The 18,543-nt window shown below is 36.6% G+C and overlaps 2 protein-coding genes and 2 non-coding genes across 5 annotated transcripts; 2 read left to right on the top strand and 2 right to left on the bottom strand.

Moving 5' to 3' along the window:
* Positions 1 to 8,454: 8,454 nt before the first annotated feature.
* TRNAR-UCU (transfer RNA arginine (anticodon UCU)) lies at positions 8,455 to 8,527 on the bottom strand. Its single transcript has one exon. It is a non-coding gene; the product is annotated as a tRNA-Arg (tRNA).
* Positions 8,528 to 8,870: 343 nt separating this feature from the next.
* On the bottom strand, positions 8,871 to 11,760 carry KOM (Rhomboid-related intramembrane serine protease family protein). The gene is made up of 6 exons (XM_068456258.2): positions 11,346 to 11,760; positions 10,608 to 10,771; positions 10,329 to 10,492; positions 9,965 to 10,236; positions 9,734 to 9,860; positions 8,871 to 9,182 (listed from the first exon to the last, which is right to left on the bottom strand). The coding sequence occupies exons 1-6, from the start codon at positions 11,666 to 11,668 to the stop codon at positions 9,060 to 9,062; spliced, it is 1,173 nt and encodes a 390-aa protein (XP_068312359.2). The 5' UTR covers positions 11,669 to 11,760; the 3' UTR covers positions 8,871 to 9,059.
* Positions 11,761 to 11,886: 126 nt separating this feature from the next.
* TRNAW-CCA (transfer RNA tryptophan (anticodon CCA)) lies at positions 11,887 to 11,958 on the top strand. Its single transcript has one exon. It is a non-coding gene; the product is annotated as a tRNA-Trp (tRNA).
* A 908-nt stretch (positions 11,959 to 12,866) lies between these two features.
* LOC137718399 (phosphopantothenate--cysteine ligase 2) lies at positions 12,867 to 18,535 on the top strand. Of its 2 annotated transcripts, XM_068457938.2 has the most exons (12): positions 12,867 to 13,124; positions 13,206 to 13,293; positions 14,594 to 14,755; positions 15,148 to 15,319; positions 15,417 to 15,540; positions 15,622 to 15,666; positions 15,774 to 15,859; positions 16,715 to 16,767; positions 16,880 to 16,939; positions 17,048 to 17,149; positions 17,451 to 17,570; positions 18,026 to 18,535. In XM_068457938.2, the coding sequence occupies exons 4-12, from the start codon at positions 15,172 to 15,174 to the stop codon at positions 18,263 to 18,265; spliced, it is 978 nt and encodes a 325-aa protein (XP_068314039.2). In that variant the 5' UTR covers positions 12,867 to 13,124; positions 13,206 to 13,293; positions 14,594 to 14,755; positions 15,148 to 15,171; the 3' UTR covers positions 18,266 to 18,535. The 2 variants fall into 2 exon arrangements, with proteins under 2 accessions (XP_068314039.2, XP_088555024.1); XM_088698898.1 differs by lacking the exon at positions 14,594 to 14,755 and having other exon boundaries at positions 12,984 to 13,124.
* The last annotated feature ends 8 nt before the right edge of the window (positions 18,536 to 18,543 follow it).

Genomic DNA, 18,543 nt, shown 5'->3' with positions numbered 1-18,543 from the left:
ATTTGATTTGCGCTTTTGTCCCCCTAAGAAAATTTTCATTGCACCCATAACATGGGTGGTACAACATGTGTCATTACATAAGTGAAAGAAAGCTTTGTTTTTCAAATTATTAATTTTTTAACACAACTATTCTGTAACTTGTATAATAACACGCGGTGTATTATTTCGTGTTTTGAGCACGTCGAAAAATCTCTCCTTCTTGTGGTGCATAGTTATAACCAACTGAGATTAAACTTGAAGCTTAAACAGTTCAAGCAAAAAAAAGGTTGGGAAGGGCATTAAGTACGATCTTTGAGCAGCAAAGATGCTCCACTTGTCGCAGACACGGGCAAATCACTGCCTCATTTGGTAAAAAGGGGCAAAGTTAATTAGCTAAAGCTAGGTTAAAGCATCAGCTGTGTTTGCGTGACACACATGGCAGTGAGTGCCCAAATAGAACCGAATGACTCCAGATTCTTTTCCGTGATTGTTTTATACTGTATATTATGTAATTAATTAATTACAATTAGTGTAAGTTTCCTATCTCAATAGGGACTGTTAACCGGAATATACATATTGTACTATTTTCTATACATCAATACAAGAAGTCACGTTTTTTATATGGTGTGGTTGACAATAATCATAAGCTGCTTGATTGTGGGAGGTCTTGAGTTCGATGCTTCGAGTTGGTGAGTCTGCTTGATTGTGGCCACAGGTAAGGTGAAATTTTTCTGAGCCTCTTCGGATCTGGAAAGGATGAATAATCTCACTTATAACCAGTTGTCCTTCATTTTAAAGAAAGAAAGAAAAATCATACATGGTTAAAGGAATCCTTGTTTATTAATTGATTATTTTAAGTGAAGTTAATCGGATCGCTTATCATTGTTGTTATTGTTTCAAGCATATTTGTACCCAATGCAATGCATTATTGTTCTTGAAGATCTTGGAGTAGCTACATTATCTATCCATATATTTTAATATTGAGCACCAAATCTTTCTTTTCAATCGACTTAGGTGCTAGGATTCAGAAAATTCTCAATCATGTGGATGAAATCAACCGAAAAAATCATGTTGATGCAATCTTACGATATATATGGGTTTCTTTTTTGTTGAGAATTCAAGTCGATCTTGAACCAGCGACATTGGTTGGTTTCCTTATTTTCTTTACTTTAATAAAAGCTTTTTTTTTGTTGCATTAGAGAAAACGAAATATAAATCTATTCTAATCTTAATTTTTTTTAATTTTTAATTTTATTTTATGAACGAGAGCGTTAGTGAGTTAAATTGTTAATTGTTTGGAGGAAGGGAGATCGGTGGAAATCAAACTCACACCATAATACATAAACATAATTGTTTTCCGTCGCTGCAATAATGTTATTTTCATCTCTAATGGCCTTTTTTTCCCTTGGCGCATCGATGGAGCACAAATAGCCCCCATAGAAAATTAACCTTTACACGTTAATACTCCAACACAACTCACTTCTTCCCTTTACACATTGCACCTCTTTATGCTTGAGTGCAAGCCTATGTGAGAGATGGAGAGAGAGTCAACTAGTTATAATTTTTATGGAAATAAACTAGTAGGATTCTTCAAAATGATAATAGATATTGAAAAAAGGGGCAAAGAGCCTAAAATAAAATCCAAACCCTTCTTCTTCTCACTTTGGATTTATAGAATATAGACTAAACCCATAAAAACCCATCAACGACTAGAGGTTTACAAGTTTTTTTTTCTTTTTATTTTTTTTTATTTTTTTTAACAAACGACATTATTTCCACTAATACCTACTCCAATTATTGGAGTAAAACTCAAATTTTAGATTCTAAACTTATCTCAACTTGCTCTAACCCTTGGAGCAAATATAAGTCAAAACTCATTTATGGGACAAATTTAGCCCAAAAATTCCCCCTGTGTTAGTGGAGCTGGGCCCCATATATGTATATATTTTTTAGTTTTATATTTATAAATTCATTGAATCTAACAGTTAAAATCTAATTTGATCAAATCCAACGGTAAAAAAAAAAAAAAAAAAATCTAATGGTCCAAATTTAAATCAAACGGCTAAAGTAATTAAAAAATTTTATTTTATGTGTTTCATATTCTTTCGTAGTGTTTCACGAGTTTCATGGTGTCGGTTTAGTGATTTTTCAATATTTATCAAAATCTAAATATTTTTAGGTTAAAATGTTCATAAAATTAAATTAGGATAGTCTACATATTTATGTTTTTTTTTTTAAGTTAATTTAAGAAAAAATAATCCTAAATTCATTATTTAATAATCTTGGGCCAAAATTTAACTCATAAGGGTTGGAAAAGAAAGACTGTTTCTAGATTAAAAATCTTAGGTTTTAGCCCAAAGGTTAAAGAAGTGGGAGACTAGGTTAAGCCTTACATTGAGTTAACAATAATGTAGTTCAAATTCGTTTTTTACGAAAATCAAACATAAGACCTCTATCATTTATAAGTGAAAAAAAAATCATTAGCCTGTAGTACTAAGTGACATGTTTACAAGGCTATTAGCTAGCCATAAATTTTTCTTTACTTTTTGGCATCAAACTAGGCAGAACCCACTTCAGGATTCCTTCGCACTATAGGGTTCCTTTCAAACACCTGTCTCTCTCTTTCCGTACCCTAAAAGGAGGAGGAGCCCTTATATTATTTTGCAGCCAAGGTGAAAGTTTGAAAACCATCAACTTTCCTAAAGCAATATTTTATATAGTGCTTTATATAGGCTTTACATATATAACTAGAGTGACCTAAAGGAGAGTCTCTGCCTTGAAAACCCTAGTTTCCGTAGTATATATGCACTATTTTCGTATCACGATGTGCATGAGTGGGAGCTGCATGCGACGTGGTGCCAAATCAATGGTCGAAACCTCTCGATGGTATATTAGCATTACACTTGTAGAGACGCCAAGCACATAAGATTTTGACAGATCTGGCCATTCAATGAGTGCCTTAGCTAGCCAACTCATCGTACTATTGCAATATTGAGTCCCCATGACAATTTTTGCATTTGAAAGTAATTGATCATGGGAAATGGGGGCAAATTACTAACCACCCCTTCAATCATGTTTCTTATGAGGACGAGACTCGGTTTTAATAGTGATTGTTAGCTTAATATACATCGTCGTTTTATTCTCTGGCAATTTAAGTTTTGTGGACCTTCTTGTTGTTTAACCTGGTATAGTTGGGTACTACTACTATTTTCGCAGGCAGAATGAAGTTGGACGTGTGTTGTAACTCAATATCCATTATTTGCCTCATATGTCTTTGTTGCCCCCTCTGGTGGTCCAATCATACACTCACGCTGTGAAAGACATGATCAACAATGTGAATCAATGAGCCACACTGGAGGAGAACATTTTTAAGATCTCCCTGGAATCTTATTAAGTTGAATTCAGTTCTCTGTGTCCTCAGACTATCTGTGCATATCTAGACTTTGTTTAGATGACAAATGCTGGCGATGCTTTATGTTTCTAAATTCAGAATGAACCAAACATGAGGTTGGAACAATGCAATATTAAGTAAGCTTCTCAGTATTTGTAATCGATGTTACTTTTCTTTCAAATGTCATGTGTTATTTGTGCAATATAGGCACCTAAAAACATGTTTCCTTAGACCATCTCCAATCGAAGGGTTCAGAGGGCCAGAGGGCGGAAAATAGCTCGAAAATTATCTCCAATCGAGGGTTAGGCTAGAGGGCCCCACGGAATTGGAGAGGGTTAGAGGGCTGGAGGGTTGGCTGCATACAGATAGCCAGCCAGCCCGGGGCTGGCCAGAAAATAGAGCAATCCTGTTGGTTATAACTGACAAGATTGCTTAAAAAAAAAAATTGAATACAACGGCTAGTCAGCTAGCCGTTGTATTCAAATTTAATTTTTTTTTATTTTTTGGTTTTTTGGGCCAATTTTTTTTTTCCCTATAATTACCTAAACAATTCATTAAACTTAAGTTCTATTTTTTTTGGGTTTTTGAGCCAGTTATCGTTGTAGTTTTTAAATTTAAATAATAAATTATGTTTGGCCCTATGGCTCTTTGGTCCTCGGTTGGAGACAGTTTTTTGTGATAGGGTTAAAACGAGCCCTATGACCCTTTGGCCCTAGGTTAGAGACGGAGGCAAATATGATCCTATACTGTTCATTAAAATATTAATTTCTTGGAAGGCCAGAGGGCTAAAACGAGCCATTTGGTCAACCCTCAGTTGAAAATGGCCTTAGTCAAAGTATCTTTCAAATTTTACTTTTCAAACGAATTTCTCTCTTTAAAATCATTATTGGCAAAGATTAGCTGGCAATCGATCACACAAATAGAGAGAGAGAGAGAGAGAGAGAGAGAGAGAGAGAGAGGAGTAGTAACTTTGTAGCCTTTGTGTGCTTTAAGGCTGCCCACCGGCATTACACCACTGCATGCTTTGTTTAAATTCTTTTTTATGGGCTACTTATGGATGAATTTAGATGGAGCTTTTGGAGATAGATACGTATAAATGGAATGGTCCAATATCCGCTATTATTTTGGATGATTTTGTAATGTATTCTAAAGTCACTTGGTAGAACTTTAACTTTGAGCCGAAATTTGGGGTTGGGCTACAATGGTACCTATACAGCCTTTATACAAGATTTAATTGTTGTAAAGATTTATTAAATTTTTTATATGCAAAATTTAACTTTAATTTTACGATCACTCAATGTTACGTAACATAAAAGAAAAATGACGTAATATGATACGAAAACTTTAAAGTTTTCATCCCAAATAGTTAATACAAAAGCTGCAATAATATTTAGTATTATGGAGTATAATCTAGTGATATTTCTTTTCACTAGTAAGTGAGAGGTCTTAGGTTCGATTCTCATTAAAGACGAATTTGAATCACATTATTAGTAGCATATTGTGAGACTTAGCCTATTTTCCCATAATATCGTTTCTAAAAAAAACCGCAATAATATTTCTATTGCTAGCTTTGGCAATATATTCTCCTACTTGCCACTACCCTAGGAGGATACTCACAGGTCTCTTTGTGAGGATCATGGGGATCCTCCAATCACATCCGTTCATTGTATATTGTGAGGTCAGAAATCATTATAAATTTTTTTATTTAAAATTGAATATAAAAAGTATCTGAAAAAAATTGACCACATGATATACGATGAACGGATGTGATTGGAGAATTTCCGGATTCTCACATAGAGGATCCTAGTATCCTACGAGAATCCTCTCTCTCCACTACCTAATCCAACGGTGTCCAATCCGGTTAAACGCAACACAAAAAGGATAAAGGGGTTCTAACCCAATAAGCATATTGCATTTGGGAAAGGTCTAGCCCAGCCCAACAACCCTAGACCCCAAAAGTACGGGGAAATTAGTAAACACGTGTTTATTTTTTACTGTATAATTGAATAAAACAAAAAAGAATAAGAGATAAAAATAAAAAAGATGTGCAAATGGAGAAAAATGGTGTGTAGAAATGGGATGTAGCTATAATATCTTGTGAATTTAAGTTCAACATAAATGAAGTAGATGAAGATTATGAAGGTATATAGTATGTTTCTCTAAATTTCACTCATTTATTTTACACATCATTAAATACAACGCAGTATTGTAGAATCTCCGGCAGAAATCATTTGCCTTGAATGGTGTGAACTTTCAACTTTGTGGTGGCTAAACCTAAAAAGGTAAAACCATTAAATCATTGCGGCTTGCTGGCACTGTGAAAGGGCTGTGAATCTAACTGCAAGGGGCGGCAACTGCATAGACTTATTAGAGCCGCTAAAGGAGTCGCATCTCTGCCCAAAAAAATAATTAAAAAGAATTGTGGGTCGGATTTTGGTTTTGGTTCCCGGCGGCAGCCGCAGCCACCTTGGCTCTGGAGAAGGAGGAGGACACTTGTTAGTTATTGGGTTAACAAATGAGATGAGCTTTGTACTGTGGAATTAAATGCACCAGTAATTTTTTCACGAGAGAACAACTTATATGACATGTGTACATGCCTTAATTTTATTGGCACGTGATGTTACTGTGTCAATTTATTTGCGTTATGTAAGTTTTTCTCTTCCTTCATGTACTTCTTTGGTATTAACAACAACCAAAAAAGTACAGCAAGCAGATAGTTGCATTCAATTGGATGTGAGAGAGGGAATATTTTTTAGATGAAATGAAATAAATGGGGGCTTAGTTTAGCAGATTGATGGTTTCATATAAAACATTTGAATTTCCAGTCCAGTTGAACAATTTATACATCTTAGTAAAAGTGCTGCACTCCAAGACCATCTTCAACAATGGGCTAAATGTCAAATTTCCCCCCAAATTTCCCCCCCAAACCATCTCCAACCCATGCTAAAACATTGGGTTAAATGCCAAATGTTAAAGTTGGGCCAAATTCCCCCCAGATTCCCCCCCTGCGCGACTGGACTCGCTGGCCCAAAGGCCAGTCTCGGCCCGCTCACTCGCGAACGCGCCCCACGCGGAGCGCTTGCAGACCGTGCCCGATAGGGTGGGCCCTGCTGTCAGCGGGTTGTCGGCCACCCAGATGAACTCCAACGGCTATTTTTGCAATCCAACGGTTGCGTTTCAAGGACCGTTGGTCGATCCAACGGTCCAGATTCAAATTTGATTTTTTAAAATATGTTATTTTAAAATACATTGAATCCAACGGCTGAGATCAAATATAATCAAATCTAACGGTAAAAAAAAGATCTAACGGTCCAAATTTAAACCTAACGGTTAAAATAATTAAAAAAAATTATTTAACTCAAAATTCACCCAAAAATTCTATAAATACCTATGTATTTGTTCAAACATCCACACAAAACTCAAATTTCTCTTACAATTCTTCCAATTTATCTTTCTACCATTTCTTTCCATTTCCAAATTGTTCAACATGACAAGAGAGCATATTAGAGGTCGTAATTGGACTTGTGAGGAAGATGTTGCTCTATGCTTGGCATGAGTTTCTGTTAGCGAAGATGGTGCAGTTGGCACTAATCAAAATAAGAAGGTTTTGTGGGATAAAATCATTGCAAAGTTTCAAGAAAACTGCAATGGTAACAGGCGGGAATTGCCTTACAGAAGCGCTTCAGGTTCTCAATAACAGTACTTTCTGCAAGGCGGTAATACTTGTCAGATAAGGATGGGCAATTCTCTGTTCGTTTGCGAATTTCCAGCGCATTTTTAATTTTTTACACAAACAAAAAATCCAAAACGTTTATTCATTAGATAAGAAACGACTTTACTATGTAAAATTAAAAGAAACACTTTCATGCGTAGTCTATTTTTTTTTACGTTGTAGTTGTCTTTTTTTCCCTTGTAAGGGCAATGTGTCTCTTACTCTCTCTGAAGCTCCAAAACCATAGCTCCATTTTTATGTGTTGAAGCTGCCTCCCCCTAGCTCATCAATCTTCCACTCTTGTAAGTAGACTTGACAATTTCTTACACGACCCGTTAACACGACACGTAAACGACATGAAAATAACGGGTTTCGGGTCAACACGATAACTAATCGGGTCATTATCGAGTCACACGATAATAACCCGTTAATAACGGGTCCTTAACAGGTTTACACGAGAGTGACGCCTGTTTCAACACGATAAGAAAAAACTTATTTTGATGATTTTAATTTTTTAAACTACTAAAAAAACTTACTATAAAATACAATAGATATAATGAATATGTATATATTGTTTATTAATTATTATTCTATATAAATTTTCAAATTTAAGTTTTATTTATTTATGTATTTTTATAGTATATTATAGGCAAAGATTAAGATTAAAAATCATAAAACACATTAAAAATAAAAATATCAAGTAATTTAAAAATACCAAACACATTAAAAAAAATTATAATAATTAATTTACATGTGCGAAAAATATGAAAAAAAAATATGCAAATGCTTGAATTTTTAAAACCATACAAACTCTCATGAATAGTATTTTTAAGGGAGTTCAAAATAAATAAAATTCATAATCATTAATGTATAACTCTAAAAGATGTGAAAGCATAATAAACGTTCATAATTGCAACCTCAACGCTTAGATGACGGTTACATAGTCATTTAGATTTTTAAAACCCTCCAAATCTCATGAACAATGTTTTTTATTTGAGTCCAAAGTTAATAATAATTATTGTAGAAGTGTGAAAAATGTAATCACTCGTAATGAAAAGTTATACAACTTTCATGAAGGGGTCAACTCTGAAATTTAGTATATATATACTAATTTAGTATTATGTTTTACATTTTTTTGGGTCAAAGTATGTTTTTCATTTTCATTTTTATCGATTTAAAATATATTTTTCTTAATAGGTAACGAGTCGGGTCATATTACCTGATAATATTAACGGGTCATATTACCTGATAATATTAACGGATTGATATCGGGTATGACACGAAAACGACACGAATGCCAGGTCTACTTGTAAGGACAAGTGAAACCCGAAATATTCAGATTTAAAACAAAATGAAATAAAACAGGAGAGAGCACGCCCGGTGGGACTCGAACCCACAATCGCCTGATTAGAAGTCAGATGCCTTATCCATTAGGCCACGGGCGCTACTTATTAAATTTGCCCGAAAAATTAGCAAATGCAGACAAGTCTGTCCATATATTGGGTCATTATGGACCCATCGGGAACAAACCAATGCAGTTTTACAGTGCTTTTCAATTGAATTTATCCAAAATGGTAGCGCTCAATTTATCAAGTTAAAAGCTTAAATTCAAAATTCTCCATCTGCATTGAGTAATTTTATAGAGTCGTAACACAACCTTCAAAATCGCAAGTTGAACAACCAGTAGAGCACATTAATTTCCACAACAAGATTTGAATGACCATATATCAGCTCAAGAACATATACAAAATGTTATTTCGCTCCGATGTTTTTCTGAAAATTTTGCACTGCAAAAGTGAGAGGCCATTGACCTTTCTCTTCTATACTTCCAAAATTAGAGGGATATGGAGACAATGGAAAAAACAGGGTAAAAAAAATGCTGCGAAGATACAACTGGACAGCTATCAACCCAGTATTGATGCTAGGAATTTGTCTCTCTCTCCATGTTGTTGCAATAGTCACCAAGACCGACAATTTCTATGAGCATATCACACTGCACAAGTCATTCACCCGATCTTGAGAGACGTTCGTGTATGGAAGAACCCTGAAGTTCCCATTGCTCATACAGGTCAAAGTCAGCTGTTCATTGCTCACCATGGTCTGCAGCATTCAAGGTCAATCATAAGGAATTCAAATTAGAACTCGTTTGGCTGCATTTGAAGTGAGTGACGAGGAGGAAGAGTAACTTTCAAATGGAAAAATGTTAATGCCGCTTGAGTGCACTGGAAGTGAGTGACTAGGAGGAAGAAGTTATAATTAAGGTACTACTCATTATGCTAAAATGTGAATGAAACAGACAAGCTAGTCCATCATTATGCATTCACTCGAAAAATGTCAATGAAACAGACAAGCTAGTCCATCATAAAATGTAAGAAACTCAAGTGAATATAACCGTAAAATTAGTAAGGGAAAATTATCCATCCTGACGAGAAAATTGTTCTAGCATCTAACACTATTCTCATCATATGTGCTGCATTGCACTAATGTAGCCTAGTGTATCAGTTACCAACGGAATTCATAATGTCCATTATCTTCCCAAGCTCACAGACAAGACAAAAACATTATCTTCCCATGTTTTCATCTAATCTAATTTTAGATTGCTAAAATCAGGATTATACATGTTAAGGTACTAGGATCAGATAAATACATACCTCACAAAAAGTTTCCATGTCCCTGCAGCTCCATCCTTTGAAAGGGATACAATCAACATACCGGCACCACCCGCAGTACTGGTTCAGGTCAATGCCTTGTAGAACTGCAACAAGACATCCAGCAAGCCTGCAGATCACATAGCAAAGCTCCTCTTATAAAACTCATGCCAAATTTAAACCGACAAGTAACAACAATGTACAGAATTTTCCATAAACAGGAGAACCACTCACATAACACCAAAGAGAACAAAAGCCACACTCCTATAAACTGGTCGGTCCAGCTTCAGCCTCATCCTCAACTTGATAGAACTTTTGAGATCATAATCAAGGAGGCCTCCTTTCTCTTGAGCCGGTTCTCTGACCTTAGGACTGGATAAAAGCACAGATCCAAGTAGGAACCCTGATATAAAGCCTCCAATGCTCGAAAAGTTGTCCACATAAGGTAGCAAGCCGAGGAGGAAATTCCCAATGGAGACAAATAGAACTGATAATAGAGCTGTGAACTGTAACAAAACGAAGGAGGAATCATTACATGCTAAAATTAGGTAAGGAGAAAGGATCTCAATCTGAATGAAAAAAGCAGAGGGTGGGATACCTTATTGGTGTACATTTCCCAGTTCTGAATAAGTGCGGCAAGTGTAGCTCCAAGTAACCCATATAGAGCTCCAGAAGCACCAACTGCCGGGTGTTTCTCAACAAAGAGTGCAGCCACCAACGTACCAACAAAAGCAGAGAGTATATAGATTAACCCTGCCATTACTGTTTGAAGGAAACAAATTGGGAATATCAGTGTCTAAAAATTACAAGAGCTACACACAGCCTTATTGATCTTGCAAAATAATGTATATAAATTGAAATGGGAAGGAAAATCTACATGGTCCAAACTCTTGCTCCAAATGAGTTCCAACAAAGACGACACTGCAAAGGTTGATCACAAGGTGGATGGCTCCGGCGTGCAGACATGGAAATGTGAAAAGACGCCATGTTTGGCGATTCTCTGTCAAAAAAGTCCGTCGAAGAGCTCCCATTTCATCAAGCCTGCAATACCACTATCAATTACGGATTGAAACCAGTATAGGAAGCCCTCTACCAAAGACTACAAACAAGTTCATAGAGGCCTCTCACTTCTCAAGCACAGCTTTTAGAATCACTATTTTAACAATTTGATAGGTAAGGCCAAATTCTAAGACCACAAAATCAGCAAAACATCGATTTTATGGCCCAAAAACCTTCAATTGACCATAAACTTAAGAACCAAACGCGTTATGTAAGAAAATTCCCAGAATTTACAATAATTTGGTATAACCCTTTGATGAAACTTCAAAATAACGGAGCAAATTATGCATAAAGATAAAAGCTTTTTTTATTTTCTCAGCAACCAAACAGAGGAAACCCGATTAAACCCTCAATCGACCCAGAAACACAGAAAATTAAATGATTAAGATGGATGGTCTCAGAAACCCTAACAATTATTTGCGACATTTTCTCAGCAACCATCCAAACAGAGAGAACCCACCTAAACCCACACAAGATTTCGCCAAGAAAACTCATCTTCTCTTGAAACCAAACAAAAATTAAAGCTTGTAATCAAGAACGAGAGAATCACACTCACGTGGAAGCGGAAGGGCCGAGCAGCGGGTTCTCGGAGAGCGGCTGAAACGACAGCCGGCCAAAGGCTTTGAAGGCGCAGTCGCCACCAGACTTGTGCCAGCAGTCGTTGACGACCATGGTCGCCGTGAAGGCCACGATGTGTAGGATCACGAAGAGAGATATGAGCCAAGTGTCGGCTCGACGGCGGCGAGTGCGACGGTAGCGGGAGGCGAAGAAGGAGAGCTTGGGTTCTTGACGAGTTTCGGGAGCTGATTCAGCGTGGAATGGAAGCGGTGGAGGCTTGATGTCTATCTGGGTCTGAAGCTTTGATGGGTCGGCGGCCATTGTTGGTTGGTCTCTCTCTCTTCTCTCTGCAAGAATGTGGGGAAATGGGTTTTCTTGGAGAAGACGACTCACTGATTTCCAGCTGTAAGCGGTCGGGCTCTGGCGGGAAGGCTCTTTAAACCGTTTTTGTAGCGTACTGAAATAGCTGAAACGACGTTGGACAAGAGCTTTTTATTATAATTGGGATAAGTATCCACAAAAGCAGATGATTAATGACCGGATCCGTGGCGCAATGGTAGCGCGTCTGACTCCAGATCAGAAGGTTGCGTGTTCGATTCACGTCGGGTTCAATGCCCAATCCCGGTTTCTTTTTTATTTATTTTTTATGTTCATTTTGGTTGGTATATTGTCAAAATAAATAAAAACTCTCACATTCTTTCTTTTTGCATAATTTCCATGATATAATTAGTTGCATTCTCCTAATCTTTTAAATTGTTTATTTTATTTTACTTTTTATAAGAGAACTAGTGTTAGGATGATAAAAGTGATGTTACATAAAAAATAAAATACAAAAACTTCTAGATCACAAAAGTTGAAATGTGTATTTTAAAATGGCACATGTTAGCGATTCTTTCAAAAGAGAATTTTTTTTTTTTTATCATATAAGTTATACACATTTTTTATTTGTCATATGAACTAAAATTTTAAGCGATTTGTTCTATCAACTTTCCAAAATCCTTAATTTATAAGTCATTTGCAAGCATATAACTTATATTCATGATTATTTGAGACATTTCAACATCTCACTTCTCTTCTAATAAGTTGCCCCTTCATAAGAATAATTCTTGGGTTTCCCAAAACGGACAAAAGAGGGTTGATCAATTCTATGAGGATCAATTAGTTGCCCTTGCAGCTTGGAAAAGGAAAACGGAATGCACTCACTTCTTTGTATTTCAAAGTGAAGATGACTAAAAAATATAGTCATTGGAGACCTTCCACTCTATAGTAAAGTTGGATGATATTATTTATGTTGATAAATGTGTATAAGTTTATATGAAATTTTAGTTTATGATATTCACGTTTGAGTTTTTAGATAAATTTTATGTTATCCTATGTACTACCTTATGAGTTATATATTCTTAAAAATACAACAACCAAACTTCGGGGTGCGCAAACGGGACTTTGACTCCCGGGACGAGGACGATTCAAGCGGTTCAGGGTGGGTATAAGACGGGTCCAATTTTTTTAAATTTGAAACAGGACTGGGTGGGGAGGTCCAAATTGCTAAAGAAATGGCCTCCCGACCCGAACCGTATCCACTGTCAAATATGTGGAAATTAATCTCCACCGTTGATTAAATCTCCCACAACCAACATCTCAGTCACGCAGTGCCTCTCTCCCAAGGCTCGAATCGAATCACACTGTCACACACATTTTACTGAAACCCATCCGCCAATCAACAAAGTTTCATAATTCCTTCTTCTTCTTCCGCCGATTTTCTCCCAATTTTGCTCAGGTACTCCTTAATTTTCGTTGTCCTTAATCTTTCAAGTATCTTAACACCTAATCAATTTCAATTTCCATCGGATTTTATTAGGGCTTGCGGTGGTAACTGAAAACCATACCCTTTTCAGACTTGCGCTGCTCGACGCTTGCGATCGCCGACGACGTCGGAAGAATTTCCGGTGAGTGTATTTGCTTCCCACGATCAGTCCAATGAAATTCGGAAATTTGAGATTTGTGGTATTAATTGGGCACATTTGGAATGCAATGCTTGCTTCTACAACTATAACCCCAAATAATTGCACCCGGAATTGGATTCTATGGAACCAAACAAAGATTTGGCGCTGCACCTGCAAATTCCATTTTTTAGGTTGACCTGCTTTAGTTTATTTCCTGCTTGATACACAGTTTGAAGGGAACATGTGAAAATTCAGGCTGGACCGGTGGCCCAGTAGGGTTCGGTCTGTCCCAAACAGGCCAGGTTAGGTGGGTTCGGTCTGTCCCAAACAGACCAGGTTAGGTCGGGTTTTAATTTCAAATTTTTATCAACCGTCCTGGCTGTTTCGTTTCGTTTTCAAATGGTCTGGTTCCACCTGTTTTGGGCCCGGTCCGTGCCCTCCGCTCCCCACTCCAGCCCCCCACTCCAAACTCGAGTCGAAGTAAGACATTTCATTTTAAAATAAGTAGGACTCAAACTTAGGAAAATCACCAATATCTTCCCACTTTTATTTTTATTTTTTATGGCCGGCTGTGCTTTATAATATGAAATAGTGTGCGGTGAAGCAAGCATCAACACGTACATAAAATAAGTGTAGTGGAGATGAACATACTTCGTTGGATGTGTGAGCATACAAGAAAGGATAAGATTAGAAATGAGAATATCTGAGGTAAACTAGAAGTAATCGAATTTGAAGGAAAGATAAGAGAAAATCAATTACGGTGATTTGGACATGTGAAACGAAGGTCTATTGGCGTTCCAGTTAAAAGATGCGATTACATGACAGACGTTCAGGGCCAAAGGGATAGAGGAAGATCTAGAAAGATTTTAAAAGAGACTCTAAGAAAAAACAGGGTCAAAGGGGGTAGAGGAAGACCTAGGAAGACTTTGGAATAAACTCTAAGAAAAAATTTAGAGTACTTGGATCTAACGAAGACGTGACATAAAATCGAGCGTAATGATGTTCTAGGATTCTTATAACCGATCCCATTTAGTAGGAAAAAACTTTTTTTTTGTTGTTATATGTGATTTTGATTTTGTTTAATATTTATTTAATTTTCACCACACGTGATGGTTAAATTCTTTTTTTTTTTTTAAATAATAAAAAATAATGTCTAGTTATCAACTGTCAAATTACGTGGTGTAAAAATATGTTTAAATATTTGGCCTCCACACACTTTCTTTACCACCTACCAAGTTGGACTGCCGAAATAAAGCCGGTGGGGTCAAACTTTGATTAGATCTTCATATTTAACCGTTCACAGTCACGTCTTTATCCGTTGATATTCATCGATTATAATATTTTCGCGGGAATCAACGGCTACGAAACACTTCATCCTTCCATTCTTCCCAGAAGTTTGAATCGCCGAATCGAAAGACAAACCCACTTCGATTTTCATCAGCTGCTCTCAGCTCTCTCACTCCAGGTAGTTTTTCTTTTGGGAAAATTTTCCAATTGGGATCATTGCCCTGCATTTGGATTTTGAATTTCTTCTCAATTCAAATATATATGTGGAATTTCATCACTAATTTGTTTATTTATTTTTCCTGATTTGTAATGAATTTCTGGTCCCAGCATACATATATGGGTTTTTGGAATTTGAAGAATTTTTGTTCCCCATTTTACATTCACCTTTACCTCATGATCCTTGGGGTTTTTTTACTTTGTGTGTTAATATTTATCTGAAAAATAATGGGTTTCATTTAGTTTCATTTCTGCCATGATGAAATCCTGATCTTTTAGTCGTTTTCCTACTTATATGTGGTTATTAATTATGTTTATGTGAAAATTGAGATATATTTTGTGGGGTTTGACAAGAAATTGGAGGTAGGGAAATCTCAAATGGCTCTAACAAATGGGTTGGAAGTTCAAAGGGAAATCCTGGATGCCGAAATCAAGTCATTTTTTGACTCAGCTCCTCCTTTGAAGGACAGTGATGATATCAGTGGAAAACTTGAGGAATTTGTGAAGAAGAATTCAGTACCTTCCGGTATGTCTACCTTTTGATTTGTCGCGCATTGTATTTGTCATTTCTTTTCGTGGGTGATAGATTAAGTGGATTTTGATCCATTTGAAATGTGATGTAGAAAGTGGAGGAGTTAGGAGGGTTGTGTGTGTGACATCAGGTGGCACTACGGTTCCTCTAGAGCAACGATGTGTTCGCTACATTGACAACTTTAGCTCAGGTCACAGAGGAGCGGCATCCACAGAGTACATCATCTTACAAATCAATAAATATGCCACCTTTAGTAATACGGACTTATGGATTAGACTTGTCTGATAACATTGCAGGTACTTTTTGAAGGCAGGTTATGCTGTTATCTTTCTATATCGAAGGTAATTTCTGATTCTAGCATTTAAATTTCATTTAGTCATTTCAACAATTTTCCACGATAGAAGAGAATTATTACTAAACTATTTGGATTATCCACAATGTTATGCAGGGGTAGTTGCCAGCCATATTGCAGATCTCTTCCCGATGATCCTTTGCTTGAAAGTTTTGAATATACAGATGACTCAAATATTAAAGGTTTGTAGTTATTGTCTGCAGATTGATTATATGTGTTTTTCTTTTTCTACGTAGAACAAAAATGCACATGGATGACGAAAGAGAAACTTATGTTCCCTTCTCTCTAGTTTAAGGATCAAGAATGATTCACGACCTAGTTAGCAATGAGTCTCTTACAATCCTTCAGGGCAAGTAATAAGCCTTTCCCTCCTTGACAGCTCATAGCTTTTGAGGAGTATAGGTTGATTCTTGACAATTGGAATTAGAGTGAACCACAATGTGCAGGTTCTAGTTCCATAAGATGCAAGTGGCTTGATTAAAATGCCTAGGTATACTTGCGCGTAGTGCTAAGTCATTGAAACTCTTAGATGATTGAAGCTACCCAAAAGAAGAGTCTGCCATTGGTCTAGAATCATAGAATAGGCTGATTGAACTCAGCTTCGAAACCAGGCTGGAAGGTTATATCCAAAAAGGTACTTAAGCCTTGAAGACTCTAGCTTTTGAGGATCATTAGCTGGTTCAGATTGCTCTTCTTGAGGGAAAAAAGAGAATTCAATTATCAGAGGAAAAATCAAGCTGTTTTTATCTGCATTAGTAATAGAGATGCCAAACTTTCTTGTTGTCATCTACATTGCTGTTTCCATTTGTGAGTAACTAAAATATTGTTTATGCTATTTATAGGATTTGTATGTGGAGTGTCAGTATCGGAGTTTGTTTTGTGGTTGATGATTGAGTTTTGGGGAAATTTGAGACAGGAATCTTTGAAGTTTTATTTTTAGCAGCTTTGTGGTGATGTCAAAAGTCAAATCTGACTTAATATTATATAAATATTTGACGGTTCCTGTTGAGATGACTGAATTTTGTTTTCTGTTCCAGTGTGCCAGTCGCATTCAGAAGTAGTGAGGAATGCCATCACTAAAACTCATGCTGTATGACCACTTATTCCATATATTTACTTCCTTTATGTATTTTGTATGTTGACTGTTTCTCTGTAATAGTTCAATCTAACAATGGGTTATATGTGGGGATTTTTTGTTGCAGGCAGTAACAGGAGGCCTCTTGTTGAAACTTCCTTTCACAACCATATTCGAGTACCTTCAGGTTCGCTTCAGTTGGTTATTAGCTTCCTGCTTTAGCACAATGTTGTAGCATGTCTCCATATAAAATTTATTATCCTATGCTTGACATCTGTCTTTGCATTTTGAGCAGATGTTGCAGATGATTGCGTTTTCAATAAGAAGTCTTGGGCCACATGCAATTCTTTATCTTGCAGCTGCAGTGTCTGACTTTTATGTTCCCTGGAAAAGCATGGTAATGGTTGAATTTTTTGAAAAGTTATGTAGTGCTTTTACTACGTTCTCTGGCTTCATTCTGTAATTCAATAGACATATAACAAAAGCTAGCCCTTCGGAAAATAGCTAGAGAACTTGGTTTTGACCTCATCATTCCTTGAATTGTGTAGAAAATGCTTGATTATGATCTTTGAAAGATTGATAGCATTTCCTTAAATACTTATTACTCGTTTTCAAGTTTTAATCTTGTATCATTATTAAGTCTCATTTCAGAATAAGCATAATCTGCGCCATTTTCTTAGCAAAGCATGATTGTGCAGGCAGAACACAAAATTCAGTCGGGATCTGGTCCATTGGACATGCGACTTGTTCAGGTGCCAAAGATGCTCTTCGTGCTGAGGAAAGACTGGGCGCCAAGGGCCTTCTGTATATCATTTAAGGTCAGATTTGAAGCTTCTGCTTATTTCTAGTTAGTATCCTATCCATAAATATACAATTTGTTAGTTCCGTTGCTGCACTTTAGTGGATGAAAATTCGCCTTTTCTTTACTTGTATCCATAGACTATCTATATGATAATCTTTTGTCGAGGGTTGTGGATGGGGCTGGGTAACGGTAGCCTGAAGATCACTTAGATATTTCTGTTGGAGGCTTTTCGTTTAACAGATTTCTAATCTGTTCTTCTGTGACATCAGACTTGCGTCGATAGTTGTCCATTATGTCTTCTGTCTCACAGAGTCTTCCTCGACATGCATGGTGCAGTCATATATATCTAACATCAATATCTTACCCCTTAGCTTTGTCACTTGATTTTTATCAGCTAATAAAGTTTTACAGGTTACATGATGCAGAATTACTTTTTTGGACTAAAAACCCTTGACATGCTTGCATAAACAGCTAGAGACGGATTCAAAGATTCTTTTAGAGAAGGCTGATATGGCTCTTCAGAAGTACAAGGTGCATATGGTTATAGCGAATGAACTTTCAACCCGCAAGGAAGAGGTTGTAGTCGTCAGAAGTAATGAAAAGATACCAGTTCGCCGAAACCAATCTCCGGGTGTTGTTGATGTGGAGTGTCCACTAATTGAACTTATTGTGGGAAGGCATTCTGCGTATATCGAGAATCCTGATCTATGATGAGTATGGATTTCACCTGGCAGAAGATCAGTGCAACATACAGTTGCCATTATGTTCAAGATAGCAATATTTGGGCATTCACCGTAGCTGTTTTATGTCCGCGTACTATGTTCGAGCAAAAGATTCTAAACAAAGTTTTCTCTTGAAAGCAATCAAATTACTTGTAACACACATAACTTTTAAGGGGAGATAAAGAAGTAATTATCTCCCTTATTTCGAGGAACTGCAAAGTTCTGGTTAATAAAGCTCAAGCTCTTATTATCTTTCTTATTTCAAGC

Source organism: Pyrus communis, chromosome 8, assembly GCF_041283825.1.
Source record: "Pyrus communis isolate YQ-2024b chromosome 8, ASM4128382v1, whole genome shotgun sequence".
Taxonomy (NCBI): Eukaryota; Viridiplantae; Streptophyta; class Magnoliopsida; order Rosales; family Rosaceae; genus Pyrus; species Pyrus communis.
Note: the sequence above shows the minus strand (reverse complement) of the source record. Positions and strands in the feature narration are given on the sequence as shown.